Consider the following 23,781-nt stretch of genomic DNA (forward strand, 5'->3'; position numbering starts at 1 on the left):
GGAATGAGTTAAACCAATAAGGGCACTGAATAATGTAATCAGGTCATCTTGTTGTGCATAACAAGCTGTAAGACCAATAAAAATGCAGCTTTATGAGAGAAATCTGTGGGAAGGCAAGAGGGGAATGACAGCTTATGTTGACCTGCCTGGACAAACTGTCAATAAAATGGGATGCAAGGCAGGTATTAATCTGAACAAGTTTATTTTTTTATTTAGCACATTTCTTACTAGCTCTTGATGAGCAATCATTTTTTCTGACTTAAGGCAAAAAAGTTGCACTGAGACTGATACTAGAATTTTAAAATAGTATGATCTTCCATAACATGATTTTGAAAACCTCTTTCACTGTTTTCTCTCTCAGATTGTAATTCTGTATTTTTTTTCTTTCCAAAGATCCTCCAATTTTGGTGACCAAAGGCTTGGAGGATACCAGTACCTATGTTGGTGAACGAGTAGAACTGAGCTGTGAAGTGTCTGAGGATGATGCAAATGTGAAATGGTAAGCCACATTTCAAACAAATAACGTTTTCCTTGAGAATAAAACCCAGAATATTTCAATTGCAGGCAAAAATGTAGACAGCTCTTTCTATATCAGTAAACCCAAACATTGTTAAGAAAATCTCAAGAAAACATTATTCAAAATTATAGCAACAGCAAAAATATCCTTACACATTCATGGATGAGTTTGTTAAACCTTTTCTTGTTCCTTAAATCTTATAAAGTCTTCTCTGGAAGTCGCAGTCTGTGAGAGTCTTATTTGCACAGGACTTCTATTGGAAAAATAATAATTCTTTGTCTTTAGGTTTAAGAATGGTGTAGAACTTCCCAATGAACCTAATTCTCGGTATCGAATCAAGGTTGAGGGCAAAAAACACACTTTGATCATAGAGGAAGCTGCAAAAAATGACAATGCAACTTACTCAGTAATGACAACTGGAGGCCAATCAGAAGCTAAGCTTAAGGTTGATTGTAAGTATCATCCATCTTGCTCTTGAATTTGCATGCCACAGTTTACTAGCTTACAGAAATAAATACTCTGCTTGCCTTTTCCTGGGAGTTTAAAGGGAGACTTAACTTCCATACCAATTTCTTTGCTGCAAATCTCCAGAACAGTGACTTTCCTTTAGACACTGTTTGCAGTAACAGGCAATGAACAAGTCCTGCTTGAAAACTTTCTGTCGCTCAACTGAAATGGAAAACAATGTTACCCATCTAAAGATATAATAGGTCAATTAAGTGAAATTTTCAGAGGAAGTATCTGCTTTTCTTTAACTCTTTCAGCTTTTCACAGGAAAGCCAAACCAAGGCTTTTTAACCAAAATCAGAAAAAAAAAAAAGTATGTTGGAAAAAATAAGCAGTTCATAAGCAGGCATAATGTGAACAGGCACCAAGGTCGCTTGACCTGAACTCATAGGCCCTAACACATGACTGTGTAGCTCCCTCAGTATTGTATCTCTTTAAAACATCTGTGTTTTTTAGCAAAATGCATGTGCCCATCCTCTAAAGTTATCAGACATTATGCATAAACATACACTGTTTTGTAATACTCAGCCTGTTTTGACTATTTTGTGCAAACTGGCATCTTAAGCACAATCAATTCATGCTGTTCTATTATCAAGTTGGAAATTACCCTCCACGGCTACTGACCTCTGTCATCTTTCCTTTCGTACAACTTCTTCTGAGGATTTTCCAATTGGATCTCCATCAACCACTGCGTTTTTTCCTATGTCAGATTACAGTCAGGGATATTTACTGCATACAGATAGTACTGTGTGTTCAGCTTGGACTCTGGTCTACAGCACCTAATCTTGCAGAATGTGGAAGTGAACTAGGGGACTGGTTCTCAGACTCAAATTTTACAAAAGCTAGTAACACCTGTGGATATTCGTAGGGTGAGTTAAGGCAGTTTAGCAAACATGACAACTAGTGCATGAAGCTAAGTTTACTGGACAGTCAGCCTTTGCTACCAGCCTGACAAAACAGGTTGAGAACTACAGTCCCCGCTTGTGATAAAATACATTAGTAAGTGTCCAAATTATCTCATGTCATCTGGGAGAGCAGTTAGATCGCTGTTAGATCACAGGAAGGGTGGGTTGTAATACTTTCTAGTGCATAGGCCTGGGGACATGTCTTTCACTTTTTGAAAGTTTTGTTCTGGACTCCAAGGGATAGAAACACCCTACATCCAGCACCTAAACACCAGAGAGGGGATAGCATTCAAAGTATGCTCCTGGGCTTAGTCATTCTACTGGCAATGTGCATGGAGGTTCCCCAGTCAGGGCATGGGTGTTTTGGATCACCCTTCCTAAGGCAACAGACTACATTAAAGATAGTCATTTATGTAGCTTACATGTACGTATTACTGGTATTTTAACTTAAGAAGTTCATTATTGGAGGCATTTTTATGATTTGAAGACTATTGTGATGGCTAGTAGCAGCTCCATGACAGAATCATGAGCTATTGTTTGATATTAGCATTAATATCTCTGCTTCTGTTTTGCTAAGTGAGACCTCTGAAGATATCACTTGCACTGGAAGACCAGACTGTGAGGCTTGGACAGGAAATCCACCTGAAGTGTGAGATATCTGAGAATGTGGAAGGGAAATGGTACAAAAATGGGCAACTACTTGAAGCTAGTGACCGTGTAAAGCTTTATCACAAAGGAAGGTAAGACTGTTGTGCATTGACTTGACATTTGACAGAATGACACTGTAGAGATGTGCCAATATGTTGGTTACTTCACTGAAAATCTGATAATCAAGCCTAACCTCTGTTCCTCAAACATATTTATTTTTATTGTCATAAAAGCCGTGTCTTCTTGCTCATGTTCACCTTGTGTCTTTTAGCCGTGGAGAACAATAATCAAATCCTTGATCCATCAAAATTCAAGCTATTAATTTTTCTGGATATTGCTTTTGCTCTTAGTATGGGAAATGAAGTAGTAAAATTATTGTTAGATGTTATTAAAAATATATAGCTTTTAAATGTCCGTTTTTGTGATAGCTTCTGTTTCTGTCAGCTCAGAACATGTATCTCTGCCATCCAAAGTACACAGAGATATCAGGTCCTTTTGCATTTATAATCTGTCATTTCTCATGGAAAGTTTGTCGGTTAAAAAAAAAAAACAAACCCAAAAACAAAACAAAAAAACCTGATCCAACCTTTAACTACATCCCCTTCACTTGAGCTTAGCAGGTCATTCATACAGCTGGGAACTGCACTTGCGAAGATGCTCCTAAACAGGCTACAAAATGTTTATGTTGACTCCGTAATGCTTGCTAAGTCGCAGTGAGGGACAAGTGCCAGTGTGCAATGACCCCTTGGTTTGACATAAAGTGAAGGAGCTCCCCAGAACCCATGTAGGCCAACAGGGTGAGATGAGGGAAAGGAGAGTAGGAAGGTCACAGAGGTAAGTCCTACCTTGAACAAAGCTTAGCCACAGCAAGTCATAGGAGAGCAAAAATATCATCGTAGTGGAAGACGCAGTTAGGTAATGAGAGCAGCAGATGCTTTGCTTGCGCATTTCTTTATTCTGGTAAACATATAGTAAACTTGATCCTGTCACAAAGATGATCTAATAAAAGTCAGGATATTTCCACAATGGCATCATCTAAAGATTTCTTCTTGAACACCAAATTACAATCTAATTGTGACAGCACAGAATCCCTGTGTCAAAGAGTTTGCACTCCTGTATTTTTCTACTTCTGTGTTCCAACAATAAATATTAGAATTGATTACATTATTTTGTGGTTGTCTTAATAATATAATGTAAAAATCACACAGTATTTAATCACCTAAAATGACACTAAGCAGCCAGCAAAGGATTTTTAGTTGGTAATTTTACACACTTGCACACATCTAAACTTTCACAGATTTTTCCTTACAGTTTCAAGCAGTCTTCAAAAATAATTTACATTTATTTCTTTTTAAATTTTTTACAGAATCCATAGATTTGTTATAGCAAGTGCTGCTGTTGATGATGAGGGTGAATACATGTTTGTACCAGATGCATATAATATTAATATTCCATGCAAAGTTCATGTTGTGGGTAAGTATATGGCACAATGATTTATAAATAACATGCCTTTCTCTGACCTTTGGAAATTAAAAGCAGTGTGAAATATCTTTGATTTCAATGTTTGTTTCCTCTGAGCAGGCACCTACCAGAGAAAAGAGACCTGCTGCTTTGGCAAAGTGCAAGTGATCTAGTCAGAGAGCGCTTTGCCTGTGCTCAGGATCTGCTCATAATTTACAAGCCTGGGGGAGCTACCAGAGAAGGCTTCTTGGTGTTGAATTTCTAAGCCTAAACTGCTATTACGAGCTTGCGTAAAACACTATTTGCTGTCCTTTTCAGATATATAGTATTGGCCTCTTTGAAGAATTGGCTTGCTGACATTGCAAAATGTGATTTAGTTTGGTAAAAGATTAGTAGAATAGTACATATTTACCTATTCCCTAAATATATTAAATGATATCTAGAGAGCAAAATGATTTTGAACAGCTTTTATTTACTCAGCAAAACAGAAGGCTTGTTAATGATCCTAGTCTTTCAAACAAAAACAAAACAAGGCATTGACTCTTCCCACAAAAATACATCGCTGGCTTTTAACTGCAACTAGCAACTTGGAAGTCAAAGAGAGAGCAATTTAAATGAACAAAGTTTTAGAAAATATGTTCTGCGATTGAAGCTGCAAGAAGTGGGATATCTGTGTGAGAAAAAGAATTGGCAAGGTTTAGGGAGAATGAAGAGGTAAAGAGTACTAGAGGGGTATGCTCACCAATATAACTTCTAATACACTAAAAAAAGCTGTAAGAGGGTATTCATCAGTTGTTCTCCATACACATGGAGTACAATAAAAGTGACCATTTCATTTTCAGAAAAAGGATTTGTGTTAAGAAAATGTTTAAACTGTCAGAGCAGTGATGTCTGAAGCGTGGTAAAAGGTGTTGTAGAAAGCTTGCAATGGAAATTCTCAAGAGCCACTTAGAGGAAATCAATACAATTCTGCCTCAGGAAGACAGACTTTTTTTTTTTTAATATGGTCCTACTATTCCAAAATTTCTATGGTGCCATGATTTATTTTTCATCAGACAACTATTTTCTTAAAAATAAATTTTCTTAACTAATTTTCTTCTGAACAAAAAAAAATCACAGAATCACAGAATGGTAGGGGTCGGAAGGGACCTCAGGACATTATCTAGTCCAAACCCCCTGCCAAAGCAGGTTCCCTAGAGCAGGTTGCACAGGAAAGCATCCAGGTGGGTTTTGAACATCTCCAGAGATGGAGAATCCACAGCCTCTCTGTGCAGCCTGTTCCAGTGCTCCGTCACCCTCACAGTACAGAAGTTTTTCCTTAGGTTTGTACGGAACTTTGTGTTCCAGTTTTTGCCCATCGTCCCTTGTCCTGTCACTGGGCACCACCGAAAAGAGCCCGGCCCCATCCATTTGGACCCCGCACTTTGGGTATTTATAGACATTGATAAGATCCCCTCTCAGTCTTCTCCAGGCTGAAGAGTCCCAGATCTCTCAGCCTCTCCTCGTAAGGCAGATGCTCCAGGCCCCTCACCATCTTTGTGGCCCTCCACTGGACTCTCTCCAGAAGATCCCTGTCTTTCTTGAACTAAGGAGCCCAGAACTGGACACAGTACTCCAGATGTGGCCTCAGCAGGGTAGAGTAGAGGGGGAGGAGAACCTCCCTCAACCTGCTGGCCATGCTCTTTTTAATGCACTCCAGGATACTGTTGGCCTTCCTGGCCAAATCAGTAGACTAAAAAGACCAGGAAAATATAAATCTGAGAGCATGTTTCTCTATGTTGCAGACCTGTGCAAGGTCACTGAACATTATCTCAGAGTGGCAGGCACATGGCAAATTTGGACAATCTCTCCTTTTTCAGATCCTCCTAAGCTCCACCTGGATGGTCTTGGGGAAGGTAACACAGTGACAGTAGTGGCCGGAAGCAAACTACGACTTGAGATCCCCATCACTGGTGAGCCAACTCCAAAAGTCATGTGGAGCAAAGGGGACAAGGTACATTGTCATTATACATGTTTCCTTAGCTTAACCAGGGGCCTTTCCCTTCAAAAAATAACCTTTATCCTTGTGAAGACATTGATTTTAATGACAGAAAATAATGCATTTTATCTAAAAATCACTCCTGACTCAAAAATGAAGGGTAAAATGGATAAATATTATTTAGTATCTTTTGAGTTTTTTTGAGGAAAGGCTGAAATTAACGAAGGAAAAAAATTGTTTATGCTGTAAATAAATTGTAAAGGAGGGGGACTTACGAGATGCAGAAGAAAACTAGTGAAAATCTAATAAAGGTCTACTTCTTCTGTACATACTGCCCAGAATGGCTGCCAGGTTTTGACAGGAAGTCATAGTATGGTCTAGTTTTGGAAAATTAATTATAAATTCTGATGGAGTGTCAAATCTCAAATGAAACAATAGGCTGGACAGTTGGTGTCTTGCATTTGATGTCTTAATGTAAAACTTTGCATAGATCAATTCCTGGCTGTGTCATATCAAAAAGCTGCTTTTCACATTTAAATTTGCACTGTGGTATGTGGAAGCTGGAACATGTTGTTATTACTGGATTCCTTAGACCTCTCTGATCAAATCTCTGACTGCTATTTTCCAAATATTAATTGTAGTATCACCAATGCAGACTTGTCCAAATAGGAAGTTATTCTAGAGAGCTCTTACTCCAAAATATGTGCCAGCATTTGAAATCTGTGAGGACAAAGTACTGACATTACAATCACTCTGACCTCTAAACTGAACAAATTAAATTTTCATCTGACTTTGGGATATCTACTACTTTCCTTTCATCTAATTAATGAAAGGTAGTGTTGACAAAAGCACGTTCTGGCTCCCAGGACAAGTAAGCCTAGCACCTCTTCCTTTGAGATGCAATGGCTGAACTGAGTACCAAACAGTTGCCATATTTTACAGTTATTTATTTGTCCCTCAGTTATTTTGTCATTATTGTGATCATTAGATGACTAGATGACTGAAATTCTGAGCTTTAGTGTGTTTTTTCTCCAGTATTTTGACAGTGTCCTGTACTGCATTTGAATTTTTATTTTTGAGCATTTTGATTCTCACACCCAGAAAATAAGACTTTTCCTTTTGCTTACTTTGATTCCTAGTGGATCACAGACAGTGGAAGAATACGGGCAGAAACATACTCAGACAGCAGTTGTCTCGTCATTGATACAGCTGAGAGGGAAGATTCAGGTCCTTTCAGAATAACATTAAAGAATGAGGCTGGAGAAGACACAGCTCTAATCAACATTAAAGTGGTTGGTAAGTTGTGGAACTGTGCACATGAGCTGTGTGTTTTATCACAGCCCTTTTCAGTAAATGATCCTTGAAGAACCCTACTTTTCTGCACCCCAACAAAAGACAAATTCCTTTTCCTGTGTCTGAAGGGTCTCTTCTGTAGATGCTGTCTCCTCTAGATACAAAACTGTTGTAGATTCTCAGAAAACTTCCTTTTCCCTGTTTGTCCCCATTTTCAGATGTAGAACTGAGGTGCAAGGATACTAAGGTCCAGTGTTGCTGAAGGACACAGGAGCTTAGCATTGGATTTAAGTAGGAGTTAATTATCACCTCCCTACCACCTCACACTGCAAGGGCCAAACTTGTGCAGTTGCCTCAGGCTGCCTTAACACTCTCTGTTGTCCATTCTCCACGTGGTTGAGGGCTCTGTCTTACCATAAGCCTCCAAGTGCCTCTCAACTGTGCTGAAGAGCGTGGCGTTTATCCCTTCCTAACCGCTTTCCAGGATCCAAAAAGATCATCTTTCTCTCTCTCCTGTCATTAGGAACTCTTGTTGCACTTCAAAAACTATTCAGATTTGTTTCTTATTTGACATTTTTTATTTCAGCCTATGCAAGAAAGAAGAAATATTTATTTATTTATTTATTTGAATTTCTAAAATAATAATACTTACTTTGTTTACAACAGATGTCCCTGATCCTCCTCAGGCACCAAATGTGACTGAGGTGGGTGAAGACTGGTGTATTATGACCTGGGAACCTCCAGCAAATGATGGTGGATCACCCATCTTAGGTACATACTTTTATTTTTTTTGTGGTGATGCTGTAACATGGACAAAATAAACAAACCCTAAATAATGGACGATCGGAGCTTTTTGTATGTTGTCACATTATCAATCTCCATACTTGAAAGACAACCTGTTATAATACCAAACTTTGAATAGCTAGCCTGTTTGAATGTTAGCAGGAATTTCAGAAACAATTTACTGAGTAAATTGGAATTATCTTCTAATACACTGAACCAAGAGGGGCCCAGAGGCCAGCAGAATCAGGCTGCTTTCACTCTAAACTAAATACAGTGGTGTTGTAAGTCTGGAAAAAAGCTTGTATGTGGCTGTGAAAGCCAAACAGATGCCTATTAGATAGCTTGCATTAGGAAAGTTTAACAATAATTCTGAACCACTCTGAGGCTAAAAGGGGATAATAAGGTGTATTCAGAAAAGATGCCATTGGGTAATCAAAAAATAGACCATCACTATTGAGCTTTATGCCACCACTTAATATAATAAAGTTTTGTTCGGTCAACAGGATATTTCATTGAAAGGAAAAAGAAACAAAGTTCCAGGTGGATGAGGTTGAATTTTGAACTGTGTAAAGAAACAACTTTTGAGCCAAAGAAGATGATTGAAGGTGTTGCTTATGAGGTCCGTGTATTTGCTGTTAATGCAATAGGCAGTTCCAAACCAAGTATGCCTTCGAAGTCTTTTGTTCCTTTAGGTAAGTAATCAAAAGCATAGAGATAGGTATGCATTTAGAGAATTATCATTAATACATTATTACAGTCATCTAATTATATAACTGTAGTTCTTGCTGCACTTGTCGTGCTCAGGACCTGTCTTTATTAGGTGCTGCATAAACTATACATTTATCCCTGAAGGATTTATAGTTTTTTATAAACAAGAAACAGGGATGTATAGACAGAAAAATGGTGCCATACAATGAAACAGTGACATGCTATAGGTGAGCCTAATATAGCCAATACTATGGTCAGTATGTTTTAAGGACCAGAACTAATAGTTCCATGATTTTGTGTATCAAAGGTATCTCAGAGTCAATAGAGTGAAACTGTTGTCAGTTAAACTGGCAATTTAGAGAACTGATGAACCTGATGGATTATAGTCTTAGTTGTTTTGTGTGTCTTTCTCCTGCCATAAGTTTAGTCCGTCACTGGCTTTTGGCCAAAATTGTTCAGGAAAGGTGACCAGAAGTCTAAAGATCACTCTTTGCAGGCTGCACTGTGTGAAAGTGAGACTTTCTTTGATGTTTCACTGTTACATAGTAGCTTGCCATTTTAAAATGTCCAAGTATTCACAAATAATGCATACATTTTCATCTCAAAAAAAAAAAAAAAAAATCAATGGTATGCAATCTATCATAAAGATAGAAATATATGGAAAAAATGAAGTTAATTTGTCCAATATTGCAATAAATCATATGACAAGATACATTTGAATAGTCTATAATCTCACTCTATGCCTCATGGAGCCCCGTTAGCTGAAGTAGGGGCTTTTTTCCCAGAAAGGGATCACATATTTTCAATATCTTTTTGTAGACAATCCAGATTAGGCTAGGTCATACTTTATACTATTCTACATGTCACCTTATTGCTTTATATTAATGTAACAGCTAGAGGGCCTTGTCATTCACCTAGTGACAGACTAATTTGGTGGCATTTCAATATAAAGAAACAGATTTTCAAACTATTGTGACAACCACAAATCCCTGTAAAAGAAAGGTGTCTTTTTCTGTAGGCCAGAAAAAGTTCCCACCTTGCTCAGCAGATCTCACAATGCAGAGGAGGAAGAAGGTGGCTGTTATTGCTACAGCATGCTCGCCTCTTGTCAGAAAATACCTGTTGTTGTAGAATACACTACTCAACTTCTCTGCTCTACCTTCCACCGCTCTTTGTCCTTCTCACTCCTCATCAGGAAGAATTTAACTCTGGGTTAGGCTATGAGCAGATATGGGGTGAGGTACCTGCTTCTCCTAGTTTGGTCCTAATTGGGAAAGATGTGCCAGCGAAGACTGGAAATGCCTGGTAGGCAGGATTTAGCCTGTCATGTCTGATGCTAAATTAGAGGAATACACACCATAAATGTAAACCTTTAACTGAAACAGTTTTCTGCCTTCTCCCTGCTGCCTGCTTGCTTCAGCTGTTACCAGTCCACCAACTCTCCTGGCAGTGGATGGAGTGACTGATACCTCAGTTACAATGAAATGGAGGCCACCAGACCACATCGGAGCTGCAGGGTTAGACGGCTATGTTATAGAGTACTGCTTTGAAGGAAGTAAGTGGCAACGACTGTGGTATGTTACTCATAGTGAAAGTAGGTGAGACTTTCTCCATTTTTCCTCTATGGGTATCAGGTGCTCTTAGTTTAAAGCAGAGACTAATCCGTCAGAAAACCTCAAGCAGCACGGGTTTACTTAGGCTTCCTTTGGTTTGTGTTTCATATCCCACTCACTGCTTATAGTTCAACCTATCTTAGCAGTTGATCTGAAATCCAAATCAAAAGCCATATAATCTGTAGTGTACCAAGTACCATGTTAATTGCTATCCTCTTTTTTGAGCTAAATGAAGAGTCAATGCAGTAAAGAGTGGATGGATGAATAAACAGGAAATAATTAATGGCTACAAATGTGGTCCAAAATACGTGTAGGTTGGTTGGGTTATAAGACAGGAGGTCCTCAGTGTGGTAATCTCTACCTTGACATAATACTAATTAACTACTTCAAGTGACAGTTCCCAATACTGAGGACAGACAGCCCCTCCAATAGCTGGCTCTGGAAGTTATTTAGGCATGGAAAGTTCATGTCTGGATACTTAATTTCTCCCACATTTCAGTGCAGTTAGATACAGGGTCTTTAACTATGCTCATCTAAGACATAAATCTACACAGAACTGAAGGAGAAAGATAAAGATGTAAGAGACTGAATAAACTTATGAGAGTAAAATAACAAAGAATAGGGACATATAATTTATATTTTACAACTAAGAGTCTTTGGTGATCAAGTAGCAGAAACTTAGTTTTTTCCAGCACATTTTATTCTGAATTGGCATCACATGAAGTCTATTTTCAAAAAGTAATATCCACCAACACCTGGGTAAGTATCAAATAACAGCCTGGAGTACTATGTGTGATACCCAGCCTCTGGGGGTAAACGTCAATCAGTAGGATTCAAACAATGTTGTGTATTTGGATGAACGGGACACAGTTCTCTTCAGCTCCACTAGCTGCTGCTCTTAACTGCACTGTAAATCAAGAGATGAGTTGGACACCTTTTTTCATAAAGGCATTTATTTCGATGAAAAGTTTTCATGACTGCAGTCCACAGCCTGGAGACAAGAGGCAGAGGACGGAACTTGTCATTCACCCTGTCACGTGTTTCAGATTCAGACAATCCACGAAAACAGTAGTTCACAAAAGTGGTCAGATACCTCAGGAATAGAGTGCCCTCAGCTCTCACTCTCCCAGTGAGTGGGAAAGGGAGCAAAGAAGAACCACTGGCTTCTCTCAGGAGCACTCAGCATCTTGTAGTATTGAGCTGAATATCTGTAAGGAGCAAGAACAGACTGGAAGAAGTTCAGAGGTCTGGAGAAGACTACCTGAAGGCAGACACAGCTGGAATGGTAGGAAGGGCTTTCCTTGTATATTGGGAGGGAGCTGCAGGAACAGCTCAGAACGAGTAAGTATGCAGTCTTACATCAAGATGCAGCTTTCTTATAATGTTTCCATTGGACAGGCAAGTTTTATGGGAATATAAAGGGGACTGTCAATGCGATCTGTAGCATTGGTCGCATGGCGGAGCAAAAGTTAAAAGAGCTTGTAATATGCTACTGTCGTAAAACCCTTGACATTACAGTATGTGATATCCAAATTGGGTGACAAGAGAGGTTGAGAAATATGTATACAATAATGCAAACTATGGTTTTCAGAGGAATCTGCCAAATCTGTCTTTTAAGGATTATTACACAGAAGACCATTGTATACCTGTTGAATGGAACAAATTCTTTACTCTTTTTTTTTTTTTTTTTTTCAGATAGGTTTAAAACATATGAAGATACAACAAAATGGCAGTCAAGTCTGTCATTTTATTGTTACACCTCAGTTAAAATACAATGAGTACAATGTATTTTACATAGCTTTCTGAGTGGTTATGTATATCTATATATGCCTCCTATATATGCATATACATCTATATATACACAATTGACATTATTTATGTATATATGTTATCAAAATAGCTAGGAAGAAACAAGCTTAGTAGAAAATACCAATTAAAAAAGACATGTTATTAGAATATACATCCTTTTCTCTGTGTTCAGTCCTTTTTTTTCCTTCTTGCAATATCGCAGTGCCTCCTTTTCTCAGTCCTTTCAGTGCCTGTTCTGCCTCAAACTAATTTCTTCTGTAATGTTTAATAACTTTTTAATTTCAAGGTATTTTTTATGACTGTCTAGATTCATTATGTTGTTATTTCAGTTGTCTATTTGTAAAGTCATACTTTCTCCATTCTTTCGTTGTTGTCACTGATGTTTTAAGGAGGGCTTTTTTGAGCCTTCCTTATCATAGGAATCATTAGGAGAAATCACAAGCTAAAACTAGGAAGACAAAATTATATATATAAAATTATAAATTAGAAAAATCATGTACCATGAGAATTGGTTTGGCTTCATGAAAATTGGTATTCACCTTCAGTTTGAACCTTTTAACTTGATCAACATCGTGGACTCTTGGACTTCCTTAACTATAGTAGCACCTTTAACAGCTCTCTGTGTATATTACTGAACTGGAGTCTCATAATGAGTATCTGGATCCAGCATTGCATAGGTGTGAATAACGTGAATATAGAACTCCCTGGGGCTAGTTTACAACATCCAACTTGAACCTCTTGCTGTGGTGATATGGAGTAGACCAAATCTTGTTGACACTGGAGAGGTCAATTCCTAGTAATGTATGCTGCGACTGGTTCTTGTGTGACATTTCGAGGGTAGTCTGATGAGCTTGGCCCCAGCTTTCCCTAGAACACAATGTTTATCGGCCTTTAAAGGGCCATTGTACTGGCAGATGATCTGTTTTCATAGTAAATAATAACTTCCGAGAGTCTCTGTTGGCTGAGGTCCTTGCCAGTGCACCCATACAGGACCATGCACAGATACTAGATTAGTATTTTTATTATCAAAAACCAGCCAAGTCCAGGAAATCCAGGGAAATGATAGCTTTGTCCAGGAAATAAAGCCTTAGTGTGATTACATCATATGTGTCATCATTCATGGTTTTGGCCTTCTTTATATGTTGCCTTTAGCTAAATGTGTTCTCTTCCTCTGTTTCCTCAAGTTTTTTTCCAAGACTTCTCTTTTTCTGTATCTCTTACTCGAATTCTTCTCTGAATTTCTTCTCTCTTCTATGATGCATTTTCTGCTCCTCCTGCACTTTCTTCCATCGTAATTTTCTTTAATTTCTCTCTTCCAAATTTTCCTTTGTCTCTTTCTTTTCATCTCTCCAGGGCTGTGATCAGGCCCAAAGAAAAAAAAACAACCTTATCTCCTCCTCTCCCTTTACCCTTTAGCTTTCCTGTGAGCATCATGCATAACTGTTCTTTGATCTAGGTGCCCTCTTCCCATCTCTTTCCTCCCTGCGGTCTCCCTAAATACAGGTCCTCTAAATCTTTAAAGCCCAGCATCTATCTTTGCATACTTACTAACAGGAATTGCTAACCACTGACAAAATGCTCCATCTGTGTGAAAGTGGGTGTCTCTGATTAATTTTAAAGATGGATTCTCACAAGGTATATCGACAGATCAGTCTGAGGAATTGGTGGAGCCACCTTTTAACCCGGAAGGTACAGTATTCAACAAAGGATATAAATCTTCTTTATCAAAAGAAAAACTCTCTTCATAAAGTAAAGATAAATCTCTGAGAGTGAATTTTAGAGGCAACAGTCTACAGAAATTGCTGTAGTGCCTGTATAAGGGGAGGGGGAGGTGCCTGGAAAACAGTAATTGATTGCAATCCTCTTCTGCTAGAAGCTGAAAGAAGCAGCTTGAAGGAGAACTTAATTCCTAAAAGTAAGACACACAGTTATGAAAATGTACCACAGTATTGCACTCTAAGTCTGCAGGGCTCTCTAGTTTATGATAGTTCTTGTCTTCTGTGCTATCTTTATATGATGTGGAAAGTATTGATACTGACTTGCTACTGTATAAATCTAACTCCAAATGTCAAGGTGCCAGCAGTGTTAACGCAATCTATGTTTGGAGACAGGGTGGAAAAAAAAAAGTATCATTTATAATTGAAGATTTTCTGAAGGACTGTACTGTTATGATCACTCTATGGATTAGATGCGACTGCCTAGGGATAGGATAAAAAATCCGAGACTGCTGTAATTATGTGAATAATTCTGACACAGCCTTCCTTTATTAAAGGCATGAGGAGAGATGGCATTTCACTGCAATTTGTAAATATTCTGTTTCTCTCATCCCTGCACTCTCAGTGGTACTTTCAAGGTCACTCAGTACTGGTTGAAATTAATTGGAATATTGTGTCCAGTTCTGGGCCCCACAGTTCAAGAAGGACAGGGAACTGCTTGAGAGAGTCCAGCACAGAGCCACCAAGATGATTAAGGGAGTGGAGCAACTCCCTTATGAGGAAAGGCTGAGGGAGCTGGGGCTCTTTAGCTTGGAGAAGAGGAGACTGACATATGTTTATAAATATGTAAAGGGTGAATGTCAGGAGGATGGAGCCAGGGTCTTTTCAGTGATGCCCAATGGTAGGAAAAGGGGCAATGGGTGTAAGCTGGAACACAGGAGGTTCCGCTTAAACTTGAGAAGAAACTTCTTTACAGTGAGGGTGACAGAGCACTGGAACAGGCTGCCCAGGGAGGTTGTGGAGTCTCCTTCTCTGGAGACATTCAAGACCCACCTGGACACCTTCTTGTGTGATCTCATTTAGGTGTTCCTGCTCCGGCAGGGGGATTGGACTAGATGCTTCTTTGAGGACCCTTCCAATCCCTGACATTCTGTGATTTTGTGTAAAACCCATTTCTCTCCAAGGAAGCTGTTAAAGCAATGATGAGTACTTTTGGAAATATACTCTGTCCCCCTTGTTTTCTATCAGCTGAATTTAAAAACTCATCAGTTTTCTCTCTGGTACAATTAAATGATAGACATTCTAAAAATATTTATTTCTCTAAATATAAATATATAATCAGTAGAAACCCTTTAAGGTTTGAAACATTCTTCCTACATATGAAAGTGAATCGATATAATTTTATAGCATAATTAGAAAAACAAAATAGAAATATTCATTAGAATATAATGAATCTATTACTGTTCTGTAATTTTCTTCATCTGTGCAGTGGATGTATTTATAATTCCTCATTCTTTTGATTCGTCCTCCCCTCCTCTTGTCCCTAAACTAGCTGATCAGTGGATCGTGGCTAACCCGGAGCTGACAGACAAAACGAGGTTTACTATCAATGGCCTGCCCACTGGCTCAAAAATCCTTGTGAGAGTAAAAGCTGTGAATGCTGCTGGTGAAAGTGAGCCCAGGTACCACCCACAGCCCATTTTAGTCAAGGAAGTAGTAGGTAAGATCCTCCTGCCTACGCTCACCCACAAATACATTCTGCTTCCATATTCAGTTCTGGATTTTAAGGTTAATGCTTACTTGTTGGAAACTGATGCTATGGCTTTACAAAGCCATTGTGCAGTGGCTAGAAATCACTAAACTGGTTTTTAAAAAATTCCTAATTCTTTTTATTTGTTTCATTTCTAAGCCTTTATTGCTCAGGATTTCAAGGCTTCTTTTCTGTGGAACTTGATGTTGCTTTTTTTTAAGTTGTGCCAAGTTTCTCACCTATTCCTGCCACCATAGTATTGATGTTACAAAAATTGATGGTGTACTGAATGTAACGTTGTGGGACCAAGAAATTTACTTCACTCATTAATCACTTCTGGGAATTGTAGACTACACAGTCTCCCATTTATACTGATGCCCACAGTGATGCCTCAGTTAGAAAAAAAGATAAATGTCAAACACAAGCTTTTGGCTTTTTTCAGAACCTCCAAAGATTCGTCTACCAAGACACTTAAAACAAACCTATACTCGAAGAGTTGGAGAAACTGTGAATCTTGTTATTCCTTTCCAGGTAAGAACTAAAAACACTGACAGGAAAATTTTTCTTATACTGCTGCTTTTTAACTTATTTCCATGTAACTTTGGTAGGCCAGTAAGTTAACTTAAGCAGATGTGGAAGCATGCTGAAGTACATAGGTGCTTGAAAGCTTTTGCTTTGACGTCTCAAAGAAATGATGTTAAGCCAATTAATGAATTGGGTAACTAGCTTAGACAGACTGATTTACCATTTGTCATCCAAAGGACACTTAAATCCTCACAGTAGACATTACATGCGAGATAATCAGTAGCACAATGCAAAATATGTGCTGCCCACCAGCAGTAGTTAGATAGGGTATCAAGGGTGGGACTGTAGCTTTTAATAATTTTCTTGTCATGAGAGAGGAAAAAGGAAGGGAAGCATAGGCAGAGTTTCATTGTCTCCAATGAAAAAATGCAAATTTTAACTCCTTGAGATCACAGCTATAATATGACTATTTCTAAGGATATAGCATGTTTTACCACAGCAGAATGTTAACCTTCATCCTCATACCTTTTACAACTGCCTCTCTACCTGCAGGGTCCTTATTCTTCTGAATACAAGAATTACACGAGAATTCATTTCTACTTTGTATCTGCACACCTAAAGACACTGGGAGGGAATAATCCAGTTTCTACAAGGCTGTTAAAAGCCTAATAAAATCTTGATGAGCAATACACTGCAAGATACACTGCTCTTGAGAAATTAAAGGAATATTCTACAGTTATTCTCTAAGCTACAGCATTCAAAAAGTTGTGAGATTACCCTTTTTGGACAGGATGTGCAAATGGTTTGCCTTGGAAAGGCAAATCCCATAGTAAAACAGGTGGAATTCACTCTAATTTAATCACCTAAATCAGGCACTACTAGGCCTATAAAAATGGCACACAAAAGATGTCAATTCAGCCTATCTAGCAACTATTCCCACTGCTTTTGCAATGAAAAAACAGAGTTTGGGATCCCTGGATTTTAGTCCAATACTTTCGTCTTTCACTAGCAGTGTAGAGAATGTAGGCACTTCCAGAGGGTGAAATATTTTGTTCTGCATTTTCTGTTTTTCTCTCTTTTTTCTTTTAGAAAATTGGAAAATAATTGTAAAATTTAGCCAGAAGATTATCTAGCCAATTTAGCCAGAATTTGCAAAAAAACCTGAAAAAAAACGCTGAAAGTCAAAGAAAGCAAGCTGCATTTTAAGTGAATTTACATGATTGCATCTCAACCGCTGAATGATTTTAAAAAAAAGAATTCTCAGTTTCTTTCAGGATAGTTTTTTTTCCTCATTTGGTTAAAATGGGAAATACACACATTCTCTCTCCCACCCTTTTCTCTCTCTAAATCATATGCAAATTGTTTCCTGGCTTCTTACAGGGAAGACCAAGGGCAAAAGTATCATGGCAGAAAAATGGTTCTCCAATTGACAAGAACCAAATCAACATCCGCAACACCGAAAATGACACTATCATCTTCATCCGAAAGGCAGAAAGGAACCACTCTGGAGAATATAACATGAAAGTCGAAGTAGAGAACTTGGAGGACAAAGCTACAATTGACATTCAGATTGTTGGTATGTTTTAAGAAACAGAAATAAATGCATGCCAGAGAAGCAGATGTCAGCCATTCCAAGGCTATAGGAAAACACAGGAATCCCAAAGAGCATCTTTCTTGACAGTGATAACTCTCCATGTCCTATTACTTGGCTATAGATTTATGGTCTCTAAGCAAACCTCCCTACACAATAGCAGCTGCTTGTTGAAACATGTCAGTCTCTTTTTTTCACTGTTGTGCTTTTCATGTTCTTGTCCATCCAGGATGCAAGCTTTATCCCTTTGAGTGGTATCCATAGTCAGAAATTCACAGTGACTTTGTCACAAGTGTAATGTGGAAGAAATCTTAAATGTTGAAAGTACAAGGAAGTAGGAAAGACAGACAAGAAAACACATTTACTTTTTGTTTTTATGAATCTATTTCTTTACATAATAGGCAAAACTGGCAGCACAGCTTTTATGATTGTCCGACTGTCTTTTAGGAACACATGCTCAACTGGTTTTAGCTTTTCCAAAATATCATGTCCTTATGCAATTAAAGAGCATATGCCTATTAGAAACCACACTCACAAAGTGGTCAAGTTAAGTTTTTCATAATTCCAACATGACTTAACTTTGGAAAGTTTTATTTTGCAACCCCAGCTTTCTTTTGAAGTTGGTTTTGGCATGTGCATGTTGTAAGAAAGAGAGAAATCACACTAAGTGGAAGATGTGTGTAGGAAAGAGAGCTAGAGAAAGCAAACAGTGGAGAATTTCAGCTGCCATATTTCATTACAGATCGCCCAGGCCCACCAGAGGTTGTAACTATTGAGGATGTCTGGGGAGAGAATGTAAATTTATCATGGAAGCCACCAAAAGATGATGGCAACGCTGCCATTACTGGGTACACTATTCAAAAAGCAGATAAGAAGAGTATGGTAAGTAATAAGGAGATGTCTAAAAGGCTGATGTGCTCATGGAATCTCCCTTTTAAAAATAAAAAGCCTTACATGCTTAAATCGATATAGGTGGACAAAGCATTGATTAGTCAGTGTTCGAAAATCTGCAAGGTATCTCTAAAAAATCTTAAAAAGCCTCCAAAAACCTTCTGTTCACTGTATCTAAAGCCTAGAAATGGAAATGTTTTCAGATCATGCCAAAGAGAAGGGCTAAATAGGAAAGTACGGGTGGTTTTGAGAGAAGTAATTCTGCTTTTTTAGCTTTGTTTCAGTAGAGAAAATTAAACCCCATAATATTAACTCTGAAGTCAGCAGGTTGCTACTAGAACAAAAATGTAGTGCTGTTGTTTTCAAACTTGTGACGTCACATTGTGTATGTCATTGCCACTCCTTTACTACATATGTAATTAGTAAACTGCTTTGAGATTTACAGATGAAAACTGCAATATAGACATGTTGATTGTTTTCATTGAACCAACATGAATTTTACACTTCCTTAAAAGACAGTAGTTGGATTCTTACATTTAAGACACTGCAAATTTAAACACTGGAAATCTAGGACAATATTTTGGGAGCTGCCTTATCTAAGGGCATCTTTTTCCTGCTGCCACTCCCCACCCCCTGCTTTAATATGTTGATCTACATGATTCATTCTTCCTGTGCTACTATTTCCCTTCCCATCCTTCATTTTTTTTTTTCTTTCTCTTCAGACTCTAAGAATGACATCCCCTGTCTCTAAATTACTGTTTTAAGGGGAAAGCAACAGCAGCAGTGTCTAGGGTCCAGTATGTCATGGATCATTCAGGCCATAGTTTCCCCACATTCTCTGTGGTGGTGAATTTTGCAATTCTGTCACAGCTGGTCTTCTACAGAAAACTGTTTTCCCAAAAGGCACTTTGGGTCTTAAAGATGACTAAACATCAACACAAACTGTGGCACAGGGAACTCAGCCCAAGTTCATCTTTAGACAAGCAAGAAAACTATGTAGGACAGAGTAAAGAAAACCAAAAAAACATTGTGGTGTTCATATTGCACTTTATATTAATTACATTTTTAGCATTGACCTCTTTCATCTCAGTTTGTTATTTAGGTATAGTGTACTAGGATAGAATTCACATGTCCTGTTACTGCTGCAAGACTAAAGCGCTAAAACTCACTTCCCCATCTGAGCCTTCAGATATCAGAGGACCACTTGCATAAAATTACATCTCATGAACACTCCACCTGTGGAATAGGGGGTAGATTATTGCATTGGCCTCTTGTAAGTATGTGTTACTGCAGACCAGTACATGCTGCTATTTTCCCCTCCAGCCTGCTGTTTCCTTATCTGCAGCAGTACCTTCTCTGTCAGCAGCATGGACTAGGAATGAAGGAGTCTGCCTTGCCTCACACAATACAATCTTTGTAATATTGGATTTCCTGAAATGAACCCTCCCAGCTAACAGAGCGTAACAATTCAGTAGGGTTCACTCTCCATTTGGCATTCATTGCTCAGCAGTGACCTCTCTTGTGTTCTCATCATCACTCATTTCATTAATTATTGTTAGCTTCACTATTTTAGTATTCACTAACGTTCCCTTCAAATAAAAATCTTCCTCCCACAAGCTTGATGATTCTTCCAACAGTCAATGGCTGAGAGGCGCAGGGCACTGCAGGGAGACTTACTCTTTGTGTTTGTGTGTCTCAGGAATGGTTCACAGTAATGGAGCACTATCACCGCACCAGTGCCACCATTAATGAGCTCGTCATCGGAAATGAGTACTACTTCCGGATCTTCGCTGAAAACATATGTGGCCTCAGTGAGGATGCAACGATGACCAAAGAGAGTGCTTTGATTGCAAAGGATGGTTAGCTAATTATCCATTTCTTGTCAAAAGGGAAGGGGGTGGTCAGAGGCTGGAAGGTGATTAGAGGTAAAGGCCATACCTCTAAAGCATTCAGACAAATTCCTAGCCCCAAGATGAGGTACAAGTAACAGCTAGGACATTTCATACTAGGACTTCTTGTCCACATAGTTCATAGTTGGGCATTTTTAAATCAAGAGTGGGACATTTTTCCCATGTTCTGACATTTTCTACGATCTTGGATCTCAGGCTCATGTCACTACTGACAGATCTAAGTCAACAAGAGCTGGAAGAGGAGTAAAGAAGCTGTTCTGTTAGAAGGAGTGGTCACTGCCTCCTAGTAGATCCTTGGCATCAGCTGTACAAGTGCTCCCATCCATTTCAGGCAGGACACAACAGATAAGCTTATCCCCTGCTACACATCTGTTGCAGGTGGAGCTGGACAATTTCTGATTCTGTGGTCAGAAATCCTGACACTGCAGAAACTGTCAGTTTGAAATGGTACTGTAAACTTAAAAAAAAATAAAAATAATTAACTGCCCCTTTATGGAAGGGAAACTCAAACAGGTGATTTAAGGGAAGAAAATCAAACCAGATCACCTCAGGCTGTCTGAAAGGAAGGAGTGCCATGATTCAGAGGACAGACAATTTGTACAACCCACACAGCCAGGCAGAAGGACTGAAGGTGCAAGGTACTGGACTCCGCTTTCATGATTGAAAAGAAAACTCTTTTAGAAGAGTTTTTTCTTTTAGAAATGGGATCATGAACAAAATAATGACTATAGGAATTGCTTTTCATCACTCCTTACTTGCCTTCATCATGAGAGCAAGTATCAGGCCTAAGCTGCACTGAAGTCAGTATGAGTGCTCAGATCAAGTTTCAGTGAAGCAAAGACCTTTAGTGATACCTGTGCACAGGAATAGATGTCAGTCTGTCCAACTGTTTTAAATGCCAGTTTAGTTTGTGGGTGAAGATGATTTACTGATGGTAATCTCCATTACAGAGCAGGTATAAAGTAGCAGTGAGAAACTAGATTTTACTACCATATTTTCCATGTACAGAAACTACATCCATTCAGGTAGTTGTAGTTGTTGTGCACTGCATGAAGCAGAAAGAAAAATGGATTTTCAGAGCCAGTTTGTAATGAGAACAAACTGTGAAAAGTAATTGGCAAGACAGTGAACAAGGTTTGTCAAGGCAGGCATCCTGCAGCACATCAGTCAGGATCACAGAATAAATGTGTACTATTTTGTATACCACCTACTCAGGAAACAAAGAGAAGCTGTCAGACATTTATGCTACAGAATGACCAAAGGCTATAGTCACTTTGCAGGCTCACTTCCAGCCTCCCTGACAAGTGCAATTACTAGAGTCACATTCGTACCTAAAGTAGTGCAGATCAGAACTGACTCTTTGTAGCTGTTCAAGATGCTTGGGTATTTAGCTATGTGCCAACACTCTTTTTATAAATGTTTTATTTTCCTTTCATAGGCAAAGTCTACAAATATCCAGTTTACGATGATTTTGACTTCAGTGAACGGCCGTTGTTTACTCAGCCTCTAGTCAACACATTTGCTATAGCTGGTTACAACGCTACTTTGAACTGCAGTGTTCGGGGCAATCCCAAGGTACAGCATAGCTCATAACAGTATCAGTTAAAACATGAGAGAGTTTATCCTGACAATAAAAACTGTGATACCATTTTTAGTATTTGTCCTGCTCACAAGCCAGGCTGAAAGCAAAAAAGCTCTAAAGAATACAAAAAAGGACCTACTTACCTGTGTTATAGGCATTATAATAGTTACTAAATCCACAGACAACACAGTGAAAGGGCAGAACGTCAGGAAAAGGCTGGGCTATACTGGGACCAGCACTGACAACAGCTGTACAGTTAATATATCAGTAAAGGTTGTAATTAAAATAAAGCCATAATTATTTTATAAAAAGCTAATTATGCTTTAAGGAAGCACGTTAAGGAATACTTTGGGGACCACGCTGGTTCTCAGCCCCATTGTACAATGCATCTCCCAGTTTCTTTTGAATTGTGTCTTTTTGTGTTCTATTTTCTGTTGTGAGAAAATGAACTGACCTAGTAAAATGAGAACTCAAGAGTGTTTAAGAACACTTGCTGTTCACTGATCACCTTCAGTTTCTGACTGTGCAAATTACTGTGAAAAACATGCTTTTCTTATTGACTTAGAGTAATTGAATGTCAAAAGCTACTGCTCAGATGTTTACTATTATTACACAGCACCTCTTATATTGATAACAGGGTTATATTTATGACTATAATTATGTGATAGGAGCTGCACTGAAAAAATCATGCTTAAAAACATATGCATGATGCAGCCTGTGTTTATGGTTTTATGTGGTAAAATATTTTAGTTCCCAGATTTGTGCACGTGGGCTTTCTTTTTTCTTTACCACAGCCCAAAATAACCTGGATGAAAAACAAAGTCATTATAATGAACGACCCAAGGTACCGAATGTTCAGCAACCAAGGTGTCTGTACTTTGGAGATCCGCAAACCCAGTCCCTATGATGGAGGCACTTACACCTGCCGAGCAGTCAATGCACTTGGAGAGGCAGAAGTTGATTGCAAACTGGAAGTAAAAGGTAAGGTGTTTAAAACATTGTAAATGCCCTGTTTGACTGAACACCATCTACACCGGAATCAAAACTATGCAAGGCAAATGCAAAAGGAAGTTCAAAGTTAAGTTCAACTTTTTTAACTTTCCTGGAGGAAAATAATAACTTGGTTAGGACAAAATAAACTACATGGGTTGCTCTGCTTTCTTTTTGAGGACCAACATGCTGTGCTTATGCTGTATTGTCTTTTTCTCCCCTCTATGGTGATGCATAACCTCACTGTTCACAAGGACTTTTTCTCAAGGGACAAAATGGGAGACTGTAACTCTCAGAGCTATGCCGCTTACCTGAGAAACTGTAGTAAAGACAGCTCTTTGGGAAAACATTGAGAAATTTATCTTGGTTAAGAGACAGATCTCTGAAGGAAACGGGAAGAGGAGAAGGAAGAAAGACTAGCTCAGAGCAGACCTTGTCCGCTTTAAAATTATTTATTAAACAAATCAAACATTTGCTTCTAAAGAAGTTTGCTAGTAAAATCATGTAGCAAAAAGCAGTATTGTTCCCAAGAGCACATGCTAGTTGATAATTCTTGTATTTGCTTTAAGAACAATGTATTCAAAACTATGGATTTTACAAATACA

General features: G+C 38.5%; 1 protein-coding gene across 1 annotated transcript in view; it reads left to right on the forward strand.

Moving 5' to 3' along the window:
- The window catches only part of MYBPC1 (myosin binding protein C1), a 49,650-nt gene that overhangs the window by 17,213 nt on the left and 8,656 nt on the right, over nucleotides 1-23,781 (forward strand). The window contains exons 13-30 of the mRNA XM_029084490.1: nucleotides 394-499; nucleotides 803-969; nucleotides 2,507-2,669; nucleotides 3,944-4,050; nucleotides 5,898-6,031; nucleotides 7,156-7,312; nucleotides 7,976-8,080; nucleotides 8,596-8,784; nucleotides 10,221-10,355; nucleotides 13,843-13,911; nucleotides 14,096-14,137; nucleotides 15,490-15,657; nucleotides 16,130-16,218; nucleotides 17,593-17,788; nucleotides 18,546-18,685; nucleotides 20,394-20,553; nucleotides 22,043-22,179; nucleotides 22,981-23,167. Of these exons, the coding sequence (XP_028940323.1) occupies nucleotides 394-499; nucleotides 803-969; nucleotides 2,507-2,669; nucleotides 3,944-4,050; nucleotides 5,898-6,031; nucleotides 7,156-7,312; nucleotides 7,976-8,080; nucleotides 8,596-8,784; nucleotides 10,221-10,355; nucleotides 13,843-13,911; nucleotides 14,096-14,137; nucleotides 15,490-15,657; nucleotides 16,130-16,218; nucleotides 17,593-17,788; nucleotides 18,546-18,685; nucleotides 20,394-20,553; nucleotides 22,043-22,179; nucleotides 22,981-23,167 (2,451 nt within the window). The remainder of the gene's footprint in view (nucleotides 1-393; nucleotides 500-802; nucleotides 970-2,506; nucleotides 2,670-3,943; nucleotides 4,051-5,897; nucleotides 6,032-7,155; nucleotides 7,313-7,975; nucleotides 8,081-8,595; nucleotides 8,785-10,220; nucleotides 10,356-13,842; nucleotides 13,912-14,095; nucleotides 14,138-15,489; nucleotides 15,658-16,129; nucleotides 16,219-17,592; nucleotides 17,789-18,545; nucleotides 18,686-20,393; nucleotides 20,554-22,042; nucleotides 22,180-22,980; nucleotides 23,168-23,781) is intronic.

Source organism: Antrostomus carolinensis, unplaced genomic scaffold, assembly GCF_000700745.2.
Source record: "Antrostomus carolinensis isolate BGI_N321 unplaced genomic scaffold, ASM70074v2 scaffold19994, whole genome shotgun sequence".
NCBI lineage: Eukaryota > Metazoa > Chordata > Aves > Caprimulgiformes > Caprimulgidae > Antrostomus > Antrostomus carolinensis.